This window comes from Populus trichocarpa, chromosome 1, assembly GCF_000002775.5.
Source record: "Populus trichocarpa isolate Nisqually-1 chromosome 1, P.trichocarpa_v4.1, whole genome shotgun sequence".
Taxonomy (NCBI): domain Eukaryota; kingdom Viridiplantae; phylum Streptophyta; class Magnoliopsida; order Malpighiales; family Salicaceae; genus Populus; species Populus trichocarpa.
The window spans coordinates 44656707-44672172 of record NC_037285.2 but is presented as its reverse complement, the minus strand read 5'-3'; the positions used below and the strand labels follow the sequence as shown (position 1 = coordinate 44672172).

At 35.8% G+C, this 15466-nt stretch overlaps 1 protein-coding gene across 1 annotated transcript; it reads right to left on the bottom strand.

The window, feature by feature from the left end:
* Positions 1–6728: 6728 nt before the first annotated feature.
* Positions 6729–8801, bottom strand: LOC18095912 (polyubiquitin). Its single transcript, XM_006370571.3, has 2 exons — positions 8653–8801; positions 6729–8102 (listed from the first exon to the last, which is right to left on the bottom strand). The coding sequence occupies exon 2, from the start codon at positions 8100–8102 to the stop codon at positions 6957–6959; it is 1146 nt and encodes a 381-aa protein (XP_006370633.1). The 5' UTR covers positions 8653–8801; the 3' UTR covers positions 6729–6956.
* Positions 8802–15466: the final 6665 nt, after the last annotated feature.

Here is a 15466-nt window from a genome sequence, read left to right as displayed (position 1 = left end):
CTACGACTCATTTGTCCCACAAACCCAAGAGATCCCCACACTCTTTCAATGTCACAAGCAAGCGAAATAACACTAATGAATGGGAACAGAATAAACAACACAGCAAATTACAGGAACAAGTCCTAACCTTTTCATTAACTCAACTAAAGGATTGCACAAAGTCCATCTTGTGTGTTATGCCCATTTCTGTTTTGCATGCTACACATTTTACAGCCTATCTATTTACAAGATAATGGAAATTACAAGTAGAAACTAGCCCTAACTTCCTGCACAGCTGGAGCACCCATTATCCCATGTTCTGGCCACTTTCTTCCCCACATAAGAAATTGTCGCAACTCCCGATAACTGTTCCCAAAACTGCTGCAACTGCATTGGCATGTTCTCCCACAAGCCAACTGCCCACTACCAGCACACATGCTGCCAGCGTAACTGCCTCGCATGCCTTGGACCATCCGCTGTCCAAGTTATCGTCAACCCCAGCTGCCGATTTTGTCGACGCTGCTGAATTCCATCGACACTGCCGATCTCATCAATGCTGCCGAATTCCCCACTATCCTATTGTGTCATCCTAGCACTGTTTCCTCAAGCCTTGGACAATCCTCGCCCAAGTCTCAACTCTCGTCAGCATACTGCTGCGCTAGCTGTTGTGTGCTGCCGCACACACACTCTGCCGATTTTCGCTATTGTCACGCGAGCTGCCACCCTGTAGCTACTATCCAGCAATGCTTTCCGTCAGCCTACACCCTGACAGACTTTAACCCTGTGACAAACCTCCCCCACCAAAAAGAAGTCGACGTCCTCGTCGAACCAAGTCTAAAGCACCTCTGCCCCAAGTCTACACCAATTTTCACAGTTCAAGATTGTCCACACACAACCTCTCGGCTTTGCCCATATTTTCATCCAGAATGCCGTCCACCGATTCTGTGATGCCAAGCTGACATTCTCTTCGCCAACTCCTGCCAAAACCCAAGTTGTGATCAAGTCTTCTCTCGGTTCCAGTTTGTATCCCATAGGTTAAACCAAACTTCGAGTCCTACCCAAAGCTTACGAGATCAATGTCCTTAATCTCGTCTGGACACCAACAAAGCTGTAACACCCCAATGTCACATTCTGCCATGCTCCTCCAGAATTCATATGCAACTTCCCCAAGTCACACACAAGCTGTCCTCATTCGTTAGCAATTCCACATGCCAATTCGTCCACCCGCAAGCTTGTTTTCATGAAGTTTAGACGCTTCCTCTAGCATCCAAGGCTTCTATCCCTTTCCTCCTGACTAACATCACCATACGAAACCACTTCAAAGCATCATATGAACTCCCATACGAACATACAATCCTTCAACTGTTCAATATGCAAAACCTGCAAGAATTAAATAAGACAACACATTCGGTGATCAACAAAGTTTTGCATCGAAGTTCTTTCGTCAAGTTCCCAACTGAACCTGCTCAAGCATGCAACACGTAGCAACCAGCATCAAAATCTCGTCTGACCTGCTTTCCATAGGCTACTGTCATACCCAAGACACTTCATCAGCCCCATAAAATTTCATTGACGCAACAGCACCACACTGTTTCAGCCCATGTCACATGTTTCATCCACCAAAAATCAAAACAATGTTTTTCCAACAACGGCTAAGCAATCTGTCTTCGTCACCCTGATTTGTCCATTGTCAAGATGCACAGAAATGCCCCTACTGCCTCCCCACCAAAGCAATACACCAAACCATCCTCGTCGATGATTTTGGCTCCTCAACCAAACTCACTATATTGGCTGCCGAATCTGTCATCCTGATCAGCCCATCGTCAAGACATCCAGACTCTCAAACCACGTTGTCCCCTAGTTTGTCCACCAGCCAAGACATCCAGCATACTGTTTTGCTCCCGTCACTTGCACTGTCAATTGCTGAAGTGCACAAAACAGCCCCCAATCTACCCCACCTAAAGCAGTTTGGCTCAGCCACCTCTTCCACCCAAGGCTGGTTCCAACGTGACTAAACTCCATCTTAGCCACTATTCTGTCTTCTTTTCCCTGCACTGTCTCTTGTCAAGGTTTCCACCGAAGACATCAATTCTATCTTATACTAGGCAGTCTAGCCAAGCAACATCCTCCTCGATTCGTCTAGCTACACAACCAAGAACCCGACTTAGTTGTTGTGCACACGCATGAAGTCTACTCATGCAGATTACCCCAACACCATCTTCCACACTTACAGCGTCAAGATTTCCCTCTTTCAGCAACAATCCCTCCCAAAGTAATTCCCATCGCAAGAGTAGCAATCCAAACTTAGCCTTGAATCCCTCACCTTCTGCCTTCTTGTCTGACCATCCTTCGTCAGCAACATACTTGGATTTAACCCCACCAAGATTTTTCTTTCTCGTCCCTTCTTCTGCAAAAGACATGGACAAGTCACCAACATCCCAACACTGGCATCTACTCCCTTCTCTGCCCTTTCATCGACAGTTTCGATGGCTGAATTAGCACCCATCTTTTGATCTGATCCTTTCATCATTACTTTGCGTCGCCCTTAGAGTAGTTAAGCCACCAAACTCGTAGCCTTTGAACACCAACTCTGTCCAAGAACGCTGGCAAGTTTTTCCCAAAATGGCTTCGAACATACCTGTCCTTCGATCTGCCCCACAGAACTATCCATCGTCTGTGTTACGAAACTGTCCATCGTTTCGTTACGAACGTTAACCGCGCTCTGCTGTAAAGTCTGCCAGTCCATCGGCAGCATCGATGGTTCTCTTAAATTAGTCCTTCGATTCGTCCAGAGAAGCATCAGCATTCTCGTTGCTGATCATTGCGCTGAAGTCTGCCTATCCATTGGCAGAAAAGGTAGCCCTCCCAAATTTTTCTGCCGATTTGGCCACAAAATAGTCTTGTCGTCCAGTCAAAAACGTAACCGCGCTCTGATACCACTTGGCACGGTGTCAATTTTGTAACACAAAAACAGACCTCGTGCGGCAGTCTAGTCCCGTTAGACTTAGCCTTTCCCTCACCGATTCACTCGTGTTTTACCTACGACTCATTTGTCCCACAAACCCAAGAGATCCCCACACTCTTTCAATGTCACAAGCAAGAGGAATAACACTAATGAATGGGAACAGAATAAACAACACAGCAGATTACAGGAACAAGTCCCAACCTTTTCATTAACTCAACTAAAGGATTACACAAAGTCCATCTTGTGTGCTATGCCCATTTCCGTTCTGCATGCTACACATTTTACAGCTTATCTATTTACAAGATAATGGAAATTACAAGTAGAAACTAGCCCTAACTTCCTGCACAGCTGGAGCACCCATTATCCCATGTTCTGGCCACTTTCTTCCCCATAAAAGAAACTGCTGCAACTCCCGATAATTGTTCCCAAAACTGCTGCAACTTCATTGGCATGTTCTCCCACAAGCCAACTGCCCACTGCCAGCACACATGCTGCCAGCGTAACTGCCTCACATGCCTTGGACCATCCGCTGTCCAAGTTATCGTCAGCCCCAACTGCCGAATTCCATCGACACTGTCGATCTCATCAGTGCTGCCGAATTCCCCACTGTCCCATTGTGTCATCCTAGCACTATTTCGTCAAGCCTTGGACAATCCTCGCCCCAAGTCTCAACTCTCGTCAGCATACTGTTGCGCTAGCTGTTGTGTGTTGTCGCGCACACACTCTGCTAATTTTCGCTACTGTCACACGAGCTACCACCCCGTAGCTACTATCCAGCAATGCTTTTCGTCAGCCTACACCCTGACGGATTTTAACCCTGTGTGTATATAGATTATTAAAAGTCACATGTTTTTGGATTCCTAGCACAAGCCTAGTCTCCTGCAAATCATGGAAAGCCCATAGTTAAACAATTCATCATTTGATGGAGTAATTGATTTAATATTAAATGATAAAATTAAAAAAAATATTAATTTTAAAAGATTATTAAAGTAAAAAAATTAAAATAATAAAGATCAAATTTGATAAAGAAAAAAATAAAAATAGAATGAAATCATTAAAAAAAAAACCCAATTATAAAAATTAATTCAAATTAAAAAAATAGGAACCAAATCTAATATACAAATCTGAAGAAAAACTACTTCAATTAAAACAGATAGTAATTATAAAAACATGGACCAAATCTGAAGAAAAAATAAATTGAAGAACTATTTTGAAAATTTACAAAGACAAACATGAAATTCAAAAAGGAAAAAAAAAGTTAATCAACTTCAAATCAGGGCTCCGTCTTCCTCACACGTCAACTAGGGATGGAAGGTGCCAAGATGATTCCAACGTGGCCTTGGAAGCCACCGTTTAGCCTCATGAAGGCTCTTCATGAGCTACCTTAAAGGCGTAAGAGCAGCCGACGCGTTGACATGTGCACAATATGTGTCAACAACTTTATTTTTAAATAATATTATATTTTTAAAATTACTAAGTTGCCCTTCCATCAATATGATTATATTAAAAAAAACATTGTGAAGAAAATAATAGTCATTTCAAGAAAATTATATGATTTAGTTTTTTATTTGAACCTTAGTATCTTCAACCAACTAGGTATAGTTATTATTATTATATTATTTTATTTTTAAAGATTTTAAACTCATTCCCCTAAAGGAATTATACACGAGTTCTCTCAATAAAACTTTGGTAGTGGATCTGCAATATTTTCTTTTTGATTTTACAATCAATTAAAATAATTTCATTCAAAAGCAAAGTGTTTAATGATATTATATCTAAGATGTATATGTCTAAATTTACCATTCCTTTTTTATTGTGTGACAAACTATCGCAATGGACACAAATATCTAGCATTGATTTAGCTAACATTGAATGTCCTCTAACAAATTCTAAAGTCATTCAGCTTTCCCTCAAGCTTTACCAAGATCAATAAACTTTGATTCTATCATGGATCTTGCAACACATGTTTGTTTAGAGAATTTCCATGACATAACGGCTCCACCAAGTGTGAAGACATATTCACTAGTGGATTTCAATTCCTTAGTGTCAAATATTCAATTGACATCATTATACTCTTCAAGTATTGTTGGGTAACCAATATAATATAGTCTACGGTGTACCTCAAATATTTGATTACTTATTCGTATTGCTTTTCAATTATCCACCCTTGAACTATTGGTAAATCTATTCAGTTTGCTAATCAAATAAGTTATAATATACATGAAGCTCTCAATTATTGGAGAATATTTCAATTGGTTTTTTCCCTTGTTTTTTATTGTCACCTTTAAAAATTTTATCAAGTATTTTTTCAATACTAATCCATCAGATATCCTAGAGCTTTGGTTTAAGCCCACAATTCACTCTGTTTAAAGACCCCTATCCTTTAAAGGCTTGGGTCTCTTTTGTGTATAATTTTAACTTCTCAACTTTACACTTTATAAATATCAAGAAAATCTTATTTTTTTTTTATGTAAGATAGAGTTTTTTTATAGAGTTTTGAGTTCCATCAAAATATACAAATCAAGAGTTTTTAAAATTAATTTTTTATTCGCCCGTATTTTATTTAAAACACGTTAATAGTCTATGCTAAAAGCTTATGTCAAATATTAAACTCCAGCAAAGTCTCCCCCCTGAAAATAAATGGAGCCTCTCAAACATCCCCCATTAACCATATTCTTAACCAAAATTTCCAACATTTTAATCATCACAAATGTAGAAGTTGAATTTCTTGGTCTGAAAATTAAGATCCGTAGATGCATGCCTTTAAAGAAGACAGAACATCTAAAAAGTGAGCAATTACATGATAATTGAATTTAATCACAGTCGAAGAGTATCCCATCACCAAACAAAACACACATCACATGTAGTAAACATGTACTTGTTGTATAGTCTGCAGACAAATCATTCCAAACTAATCCTCCAACCATTACATGCTGCTTGCAAGGAAGCGGTAGAAACTGTGAAATTAAGACCGCAAATCTTTAGCCACTACATGAGTAGCATATATCAGAGGATCATTACAGATTCAGGATTTCTATATATCTGAGAATGGCACTTATTGTCTCACCCCAAATGCACATAACTTGTAGCCAAGAAACTCCAGTGTAGAGTGGCAATAAGCTTGCAAAGAACATCCAGAAAGCAACACTTAACAGTTCCTGAACTCATCCTCTGCTTCTCTATTTCTCTAAAGAAATTATTAGGTTAGCTTTAATCTTAATCATGTAATATAGTTTTGATAATTTAATCAAAAAAAAATTAGTTCTCGATTCTCTAAACAAGAGAGGAAAAGATATCCAATAAAATACACATCAAGGCACAACCAACCGTCGATGCATCTGCTTTTTTTATGGGGAAGCACAAACGCTGCGGCTAGACATCCAAGGTTACAATGCTGTTCAACCTGCTTTTCGGCGAATTTCAAATTTTTTTTTTTTTTTTTTTGCTAAAATTAAGTGCGGTTTGTACCTTTTGGATCGTTTTGATGTGCTGATATCAAAAATAATTTTTAAAAAATAAAAAAACATCATTGACATGTATTTCGGCACGAAAAGCTATTTGAAAAGCAACCACTACCACACTCCCAAACACCCTCTACAAACGAACAGCCCTGTGGATCAGACCAAGTCCAAAACCAAACGACGAAGCATATTTCTTGGCAGAATATGCATATGCTAATATCGCGTGCAAGTATCAACCAGGTCACCAAACCCATGTCAAAACACAACACAGCAAAAAATCCACTGCTGAAACTACAGAAATCATGCACAACAAAAGGAGCATATATTGCATAAAAAATCTTATTTGCATAGATATTAAGGCTTGCAATGGAATGGCCCTTAACAGCCACTCCAAACAGTACTAGGTGAACAAGAACAGATAATTTAAACGAGTTCAACAAATTATTAAAAGCAACCATTCAAAGACTGCTACTGAACACACACAAGAACCATAATCCAAAGTAATAGCATATAAACCAAGACATTATCTTGGACAACATGAACAGCACATCTTAAAAACCACCACGGAGACGAAGGACAAGGTGAAGTGTGGACTCCTTCTGGATATTGTAGTCTGCCAGGGTGCGCCCATCTTCCAACTGCTTTCCAGCAAAGATCAACCTTTGTTGGTCTGGGGGGATACCTTCCTTGTCCTGGATCTTGGCCTTCACGTTGTCAATGGTGTCTGAGCTCTCGACCTCCAGAGTGATGGTCTTTCCGGTCAAAGTCTTGACAAAAATCTGCATTCCTCCACGGAGACGCAGCACCAAGTGAAGGGTTGACTCCTTCTGAATGTTGTAGTCAGCAAGAGTCCTCCCATCTTCAAGCTGCTTCCCAGCAAAAATCAACCTCTGCTGGTCTGGGGGGATGCCTTCCTTGTCTTGGATCTTGGCTTTCACATTGTCAATGGTATCAGAGCTCTCCACCTCCAAGGTGATGGTCTTTCCTGTGAGGGTCTTCACAAAGATCTGCATACCACCACGAAGACGAAGGACCAAATGGAGGGTGGACTCCTTCTGGATGTTGTAATCTGCAAGGGTACGGCCATCCTCAAGCTGCTTGCCGGCAAAGATGAGTCTCTGCTGGTCTGGTGGGATACCCTCCTTGTCTTGGATCTTAGCTTTCACATTATCAATGGTGTCAGAACTCTCAACCTCAAGGGTAATGGTCTTGCCAGTGAGGGTCTTCACAAAGATCTGCATGCCTCCCCTCAAACGGAGCACCAAGTGGAGTGTGGATTCCTTCTGGATGTTGTAGTCAGCAAGGGTGCGTCCATCCTCAAGCTGCTTGCCGGCAAATATCAGCCTCTGCTGGTCCGGGGGAATGCCCTCCTTGTCCTGGATCTTGGCCTTCACATTGTCGATGGTGTCAGAACTCTCCACCTCCAAGGTGATTGTCTTGCCAGTAAGGGTCTTAACAAAGATCTGCATGCCACCTCTCAATCGGAGCACCAAATGAAGGGTAGACTCCTTCTGAATGTTGTAGTCGGCAAGGGTACGGCCATCCTCAAGCTGCTTGCCAGCAAAAATAAGCCTCTGCTGGTCTGGTGGGATCCCCTCCTTGTCCTGGATCTTGGCCTTTACATTATCAATAGTGTCAGAGCTTTCCACCTCAAGGGTGATGGTCTTGCCAGTGAGAGTCTTGACGAAGATTTGCATCTGAACACAAAAAAAAAAAAAAAAAACCAGATCAGATACATCGTATGATTTATGTTTGTAACCCACAAATCAGACAGAAATTCAACAAAATATATGAAAAAAGTTTCAACCAACCAATTCAATATGAAAAAAAAAAAATTTTGCCTGATCGGTAGTATAAAAAAAAAGATTTTACAATATTATATCTACAAATCATCTAAAAATAAGCTAAGAAATTAAAAGTCAATGGATCAAAGCTGAAAAAATCATAAGAAAATTCCTTTCCTTTAAACAAATTAACATCAAAATTAAACGAAAAAAAACATGATTTATATTAATTAATCAAATCTTATAAGGCCCTAGCAAACGAGGACCAATCAAGATCTGAACAACAAAATCAATAAAACATCAAAACATCAAACAGATCTCTAGTTATTAATCAATCAACTTTTCAGGATTAATCCATAAAAAACTAACAGATCTTAAGAATTAAGCATCAATAAATTAATATATATACATATATAGACACACAAACATATGAAAAACAAGAAATGGAGACGAAGAGGCATACCTTGAAAGAGTTGAATGCTTTGTTAGGGAAGAAAGATATTATCACAAATGTGAGGTGAAGAAGGCTAGCAGACCGTCTTCATATATACTAGAAACTCGGTGATGAAATTACCGGAATGCCCTATCAGAATACCCAATTGAAACACGCCACGTATTTGGATAATTTTTGCCGAAGACTCAGGTTTATGTTTTTCCTTTTTTTCATCAATTCTCATTTCTAGGTGGTTCTAGTGGAGCCGGATATTGTTAAGGAAGCCGAGGTGAAAGTACCACGCTCTTCCAGCACGCGTGCTTACGCGCTACTATCATATATGTAAAGTGGAGAATCACAAGTAATGAACTTTTTTAAAAACAAATTATTTTATGGCCAATTTATTCATTGCTAAAATCAATTCCTTCTGTATCCGACAAGTTATTGAAGTAAGAACTCCTGCATTTATCTATTTTTTTTGCTCACATTTTCTATTTAGCTCTCCATTTTATTCTGATTTTCTATTTTTCTTACCAGTTTATTACTTGATTTACAATTATTAAATTAAACACTTGAATAAAAAAAACAAAAAAAATTATTTATTTATATAATTCTGAGTTTTAATTAAATATGAAAAACAATACTTTCATAATATTTTTTATTAAGTACAAACTATTTATCTAAAATTTTATGTGAAAGAAACTTACTATTTGTTTATATTTTTTTAATATAAAGCATGGTTTTTTCTGGGTCAACCAGGGGCTGAAACAACGCCGGGTTTTATAAAATATAGAGGAAGTCAATGTCAGGGTGACCCGGCTGACCCGGAGGGTTGACCCGGTGGACCCAGCAAAACTCGATCAAAAATTCAGTTGTAACCCATTGACTTTTATTTTTTATTAAAACGATGATGTTTTAATTTTTTCAAAAAATCAGAATTAACCCGGTCAAAACTTGAAACTCAGATATTAAACCGGGTTAATTACCGGGCTGAATTTAAAAACTATGAAAAAAAACAAGAATTAAATAATTGAGGGAGTGTCGTGCACGCAGTATGAACGATTATTAGTTTAGATCTTTCTTTTCCGGCGTCTTGCCGTGTTGGAATGAGTAAACGGTAGGTAGCCGTTGCTTTCGCCAATAGAATAGATCACAAGTTGCAAACGGTGTTAGGGTGTAGTGGACTTGTTGATAAAAAGCTAAAAAAACAAATAAAATAATTGTAAGAAGATAATGCGGGGACGCAATACCAAGTTTTAAGATCGTCCTTATTCTTTCTGAGAAATGTAATTATATCCCTACCATATGCCCACAACGATTACATTGATTACACAAAGAGAAAAATAGGTGAAATTTCTCCAAATAGTTCTTTGAAGCTTCATTTTTTTTCTGTATGCTTTCACATGCAATATTTTACCATTTTCTTCATGAAAATTTTCTAAGTTAAGAAAAAAAAGAAAGAAAAAACAGCAAATGCATTAAATGCTCATTACAAGGCCATTTAGACTAATCTACCCGATGCCCAAATTCCATGAAACTATCACCTTCTTCAACATTGATTGATTTCATGTAAGGCAAAGTCTATACGCAAGGCTATTGCATTTCTCATATTTCATTGACTTAATTGTAGTTTTGAAGTTTTGCTGGTTGCAACTTGAAATCACCTTCTTGCTACTGAAAATTATTTAAAATCTTTACAAGTATTGACCTTTAGATAACACATTTATGTTTTTATATGTATTTTGATGATAAAAATAATAAGAAATTTGGACTAATAATATAGTTGGTTAAGAATAAATTTTAAACAGGTTTATATAAACATTATATAAATAAGCATAGAGGATTTCATGAAGAAATCAAGAAGAAGTCCAAGAATGAAGCATATTAAAGACTTAGAACTAAATGTTCATTTTAGTGTTTATATATAAATATGTATATCTCATCTTGATAGCACAAATTAAAATGAATGCACACTAAACATACATATAAAAGATTGATAAAAACTTGATAGACGATTCTAAGAATTCACCTAGGTTAATTAAAATTAATGAATATGGAATTATGTATGAACCGATCGATCATTTAGCTTAATTGAATGAATCGGTCGACCATTTGTTTATTTGTTATGAACACCTGATAATTCTACGGGAATCAATCGATTGATCGACTTGACCAATTTGAAGTGGTTGACGGCTTCATCCGTTAATATGGCTATAACAGCTATAAACTTTTTTTGCTAAAAACATATATATAGCTTGCCTAATTGTAAAATTAAAAAGAAAGTCTAAACCTATATGATATACAAGCTATTCTAAGTGCAAAAACACTACAGATTCATCAATTCTTGATTATACTCTAATTGGTGCTATTAAACCTTCAAATTCTAGTACAAAAATATTTAATTTCATTCCTATTACATCTAAATACTTTCAAATCCTTCAAGTATTATCTTAAAAGATATAGAGATATTAGAACTTTCAATTGTACTATCCACTATATAGAGAGAGTTATTTGTTGTAACAACCCCAATTATATAAACTCAAATTATATGATATATATTCGTAGTTACCAATTTATATATATATATATATATATATATATATATATATATATATATATATATATAATTTTGATAGAGTTTTCTCTGTATTATTTTGATACCAAGTTATCGACTCAATTATTTCTCAACTTGTAATATCAATCACAATTTTTGTCCTATCATTTGGACTTTCAAAGCTCAAGCATACATCAATATCTCATTTTTATTTTCTATAGAACAATTATTTAAAGCTAATTAATTCATAGCATGCATCGTTTGTTTTTTTAAAAATAATTGTGCTCAAAATATGTAAACAACCAACCATAATTCAACCTAATAATAACATCATAAATTACAACATACATAAGTTAATAAGTTAAACATTACAATTCTTAAACATATAAGTATATTACAACAAAATATTAGTTCTTTCAATTACATCAATCACTTAACAAAATTATTTATCCATGCATCTACTTTCCGGTTTGAGGGTGCGAAATACCTAAAAACATGATCACATTAAACATGATTAAAATTGCACATTTTGATAAATAATTTATTAATGAATAACTATTCATGTACATTGAAGTAATTCTCGCATCATTGCATGAATTATCTTATCCTTAGTAATTTAATAATTTCATAAATTCTTTTTCAGATAAAAAGATAAAGTTTACAAAAACAAATACCAAGAGTGTCTCCAACAAACCCACATATTTATCTTCAATATAAATCGATTAAATTTTACAATTTATCTATTACACTGAATAATTATCCCATTAACCTAAAAGTTAATTCTTTTAATATGTCCATTCATCAGAACATTATTTCCAATAACTATGAAATAATCTTCTCGACTCACACATTCAACATGACATTATTTCCAATAACCAAGAAATAATCCTCTCTACTTGCCCATTTAACAAGGCATTATTTTCAATAACCAGGAAATATTCCTCTTGACCTGCCCATTCAACAGGGCATTATTTTTAGTAACCAGAAAATAATCTTCTCGACTCGCCCATTCAATAGGGTATTATTTTGTCTTTTTTTTTTTTTTAACTTTATACTAAAATTATAATCTATGAAAATTTCTTCTACAATCATTTAAAATAAGCTATTTAATTACTTTAAGGTGTCGAACACTTACCTCGTGTCTGTGTGCGTGAAGAGGTCCCTTGTTGCTGATTAGGTCCCGCGGCCTCCTCTGTACTAACATAATTTACTACGACGTTGTTCATTCATTTGAGCCGGTAAAATTCTAATACTAATTACATATTTATTGATAAATCCAATACCCTTAATTAAGCTTAAATAAACTTTTAATTCGAGGAGGATAAAATCCCCTTTTTGATTTTTTTTTTTACAAAAGTCATTATTCAATTTAACCTATCAACATCAATTATCTTCAATTTGGCAAGATTTCTCAATAATATTATCAAAACTTAATTTTCTTCTTCTTTTAGTTGAAATTAACCTAAGGAAGAAAGTGAAGATTTTTCTTTTCTTTTTGAAAAATTCTTACTCCTTTCATATAATAAAACTTATAAACCTATATCTTCCCATATTTTCCAAACAATTATATTAAAATCTTAAATCCCTTAATTTTTTTTCTTTTAGCCGAAAGTTCAATCAAAAAGAGGGAAAATAATTTTGTTTCTTTTATTTAAAATTAAACACTTACCCAATCATAATTCATGCTTTCTAACATGGTTCAATCATAATTTGCAGTATTCTTATACTTTATAACATAAACCCACAATTTCACATAATCATAATTTTACATAATCCTTTATCAAACATAAAATTAGAGGAATTAATCATTTGAAGCATGTTATTTACCTCACTTTGATAAGGATTTAAGAGAAGAATGCAAGAAAAATCAAGTTTTCTTCTCCTCCATCTTCAAACCCTAGCTTGAACTTCTTCTTCCAAAGCACTCACCACCTTAAAATCACCCTTTCTTGAGGTTTAATTAAGTTAATTACTCTAATTACTCACTTTAATTGGTGAAATCAACAAAAACTTAAGTAGAAAAATCACACAATTTCTCCATTTCTCTTTGTTTCAAACTCTCGGCTAAGAGAGAAAAAGATGGAGCATTTATAGTCTAGCTTTTATATATTTACACGTTGGCCCTAATTACTTCTTATTTCTATTTTGTCACTCAATTCTTCTTTTTATTTAATTTACACCATAATACCAAGGTTGTTAAAATCGCGATTCAACTCGTAAAATCATATGTTTTTACGAGTCAATATAGGCTTTACGTGCTAAATCGTTCACAGAACTCGGAAATGGGTAAAATCAGGTCAAAATCGTTAAAATCGGGTGAAATCACTTAAAATCACGATTTCACTGCCGATTCAACGAGTTTGCCTGTAGGAGATAAAAAAGCAATGTTGAAGACAGGTGTCAACCGCCTATTGGCTTTAACCGAGCAAAAGTGACAAATTGACAATTGCAAATTCACCGAGGATGCACTATGCAGTCTTCTCTTCACATTTCTGATTTCACCATTCATGTTCAGAACAGAAAAAATCCCTAAATTGAAATCTCTAAATTCTAAATCCTCACTTTGGATTCCTCAGTCTCTCAATCTCTTTCTCTCAGCCGTCCACGATTCCACGGTCCAACAATCGACCACCGTCCACCGGTACTCCACAACAACCCTCATCTTTCTCTCAGCTTGACAAGTTCAATGATTTCTATGTTGATAAAGAAGAAGACTTTGTTATACGCCTTCAGGTTTCTTTCTTGATTTTTCTTTTCTTTCTTTGTTTTACATGTTTATAGCTTTGTGTATATGGGTTTTTAATTTTGAGGCTTTTGTTTATTATAGCTCTGGGAATTTAAGGTATTGTGGTTTGATGGTGGCTTTTAAGGTTTTTCCTATATGCATGTCTTGTAAATCCGAACTTATAGGTCTGGTTTAAGGGTTCTGTAAGTTTTTGAATAATCAGGAGAGGAGTAGAATGGAGAAGACATCGTGACTTCATTGGAACAGGAGAATAATGGGATGTCAAGGAAAAAAGACGCATAAAAGTGGCTTTCCTTTCCCTGGTAGTGCTGGGTGGTGTTGTCAGATAGTATGTGAAGAGGAGATTGTCGATGGGATTGGAGGGGCTTGATAAAGTTAAGAATAACTTTTCCAGTTTGTGGAACTTGCTGAAGTAGAGCAGAGTATTTTGTAGTATAGTTATAAGGCCAACCATCGTCAATTATAGCTGACAATGAGATTGTTGGAAGTCAATTGAGGGAATTAAGGGTGCTGAAATGAGGATATTGAAATGAAATGTCAGGTCGTCAATATATGAGAATTCTGATCATGCAGAAAAGATAACTGACAGATTGGACTGGATGATTTTTCCCTTTTCATTTGACCGTATTTGTTTTGAGATTAGTTAGGGATAGTAAAGTTGCTAAGAGGGCCAGCAGATCGTAAATGAGAAAAAAAAAAAGGGGGCAGTGAGGGAACATGTTGTATCATGTTTCCCTGTCCGTTTCTTACTCTAATGCTAATATTACTTTGATTGGATTCCGAGGCTCCAAGTTTGACTGCAATATTGATCTGCTCAGTGCTCACTGCTCAGAACAGAGGTAAGATTCTTAGTTTCTTACCCTGTCCGTTTCTTACCATGTTTGTAAATTGTAATCTTTACGGTCTATTATTTGTAATTTAGAGTGCTGCAAGTCATCTGGGTTGTAACTTATGATGAATGGATTCTGTCTATTATTTGTAATTTGGATGAATGGATTCTGTCTATTATTTTCTGATTGGATAATAATATAGAAGATGGGCTGTTATGTATTATGTTATTTCTTTTTTAACAAAAATTTAATTACAATCATAAATGTTTGGATTGATTACAGGGCTAATTTGAATTGATTCTTGAGTTTTTATTTGAAGCATGAATTTTTTTAATTTATTTTAAAATTCCTTACGATTTTATGATTTTACGATCTGAGTTTGTTTTACATTTTCCATGCCGTGTCAAAATCATGATTTTAACAACCTTGTATAATACCTTATCTTTTATTCTATTGTATCCATTTACAATACCTGAAATCCTTTTATTTAATCTATTCGGTATTTTATTTATTTTATTTAGATTATAATTTATCGGGTTTTCACATTTGTGATAACAACAATCACTAAAAGTTAGGTATAAACTCTTGGTATTAATGAGGTAACTTCACCAAGAAAAAATCTTGAAGATGACATATCTTCAAGTGGGAAAAATCTTAATGTGGATTTATCAATTGGTGAAAAATCTTAAAAATAAAATATCTTCAAGTGGTGTA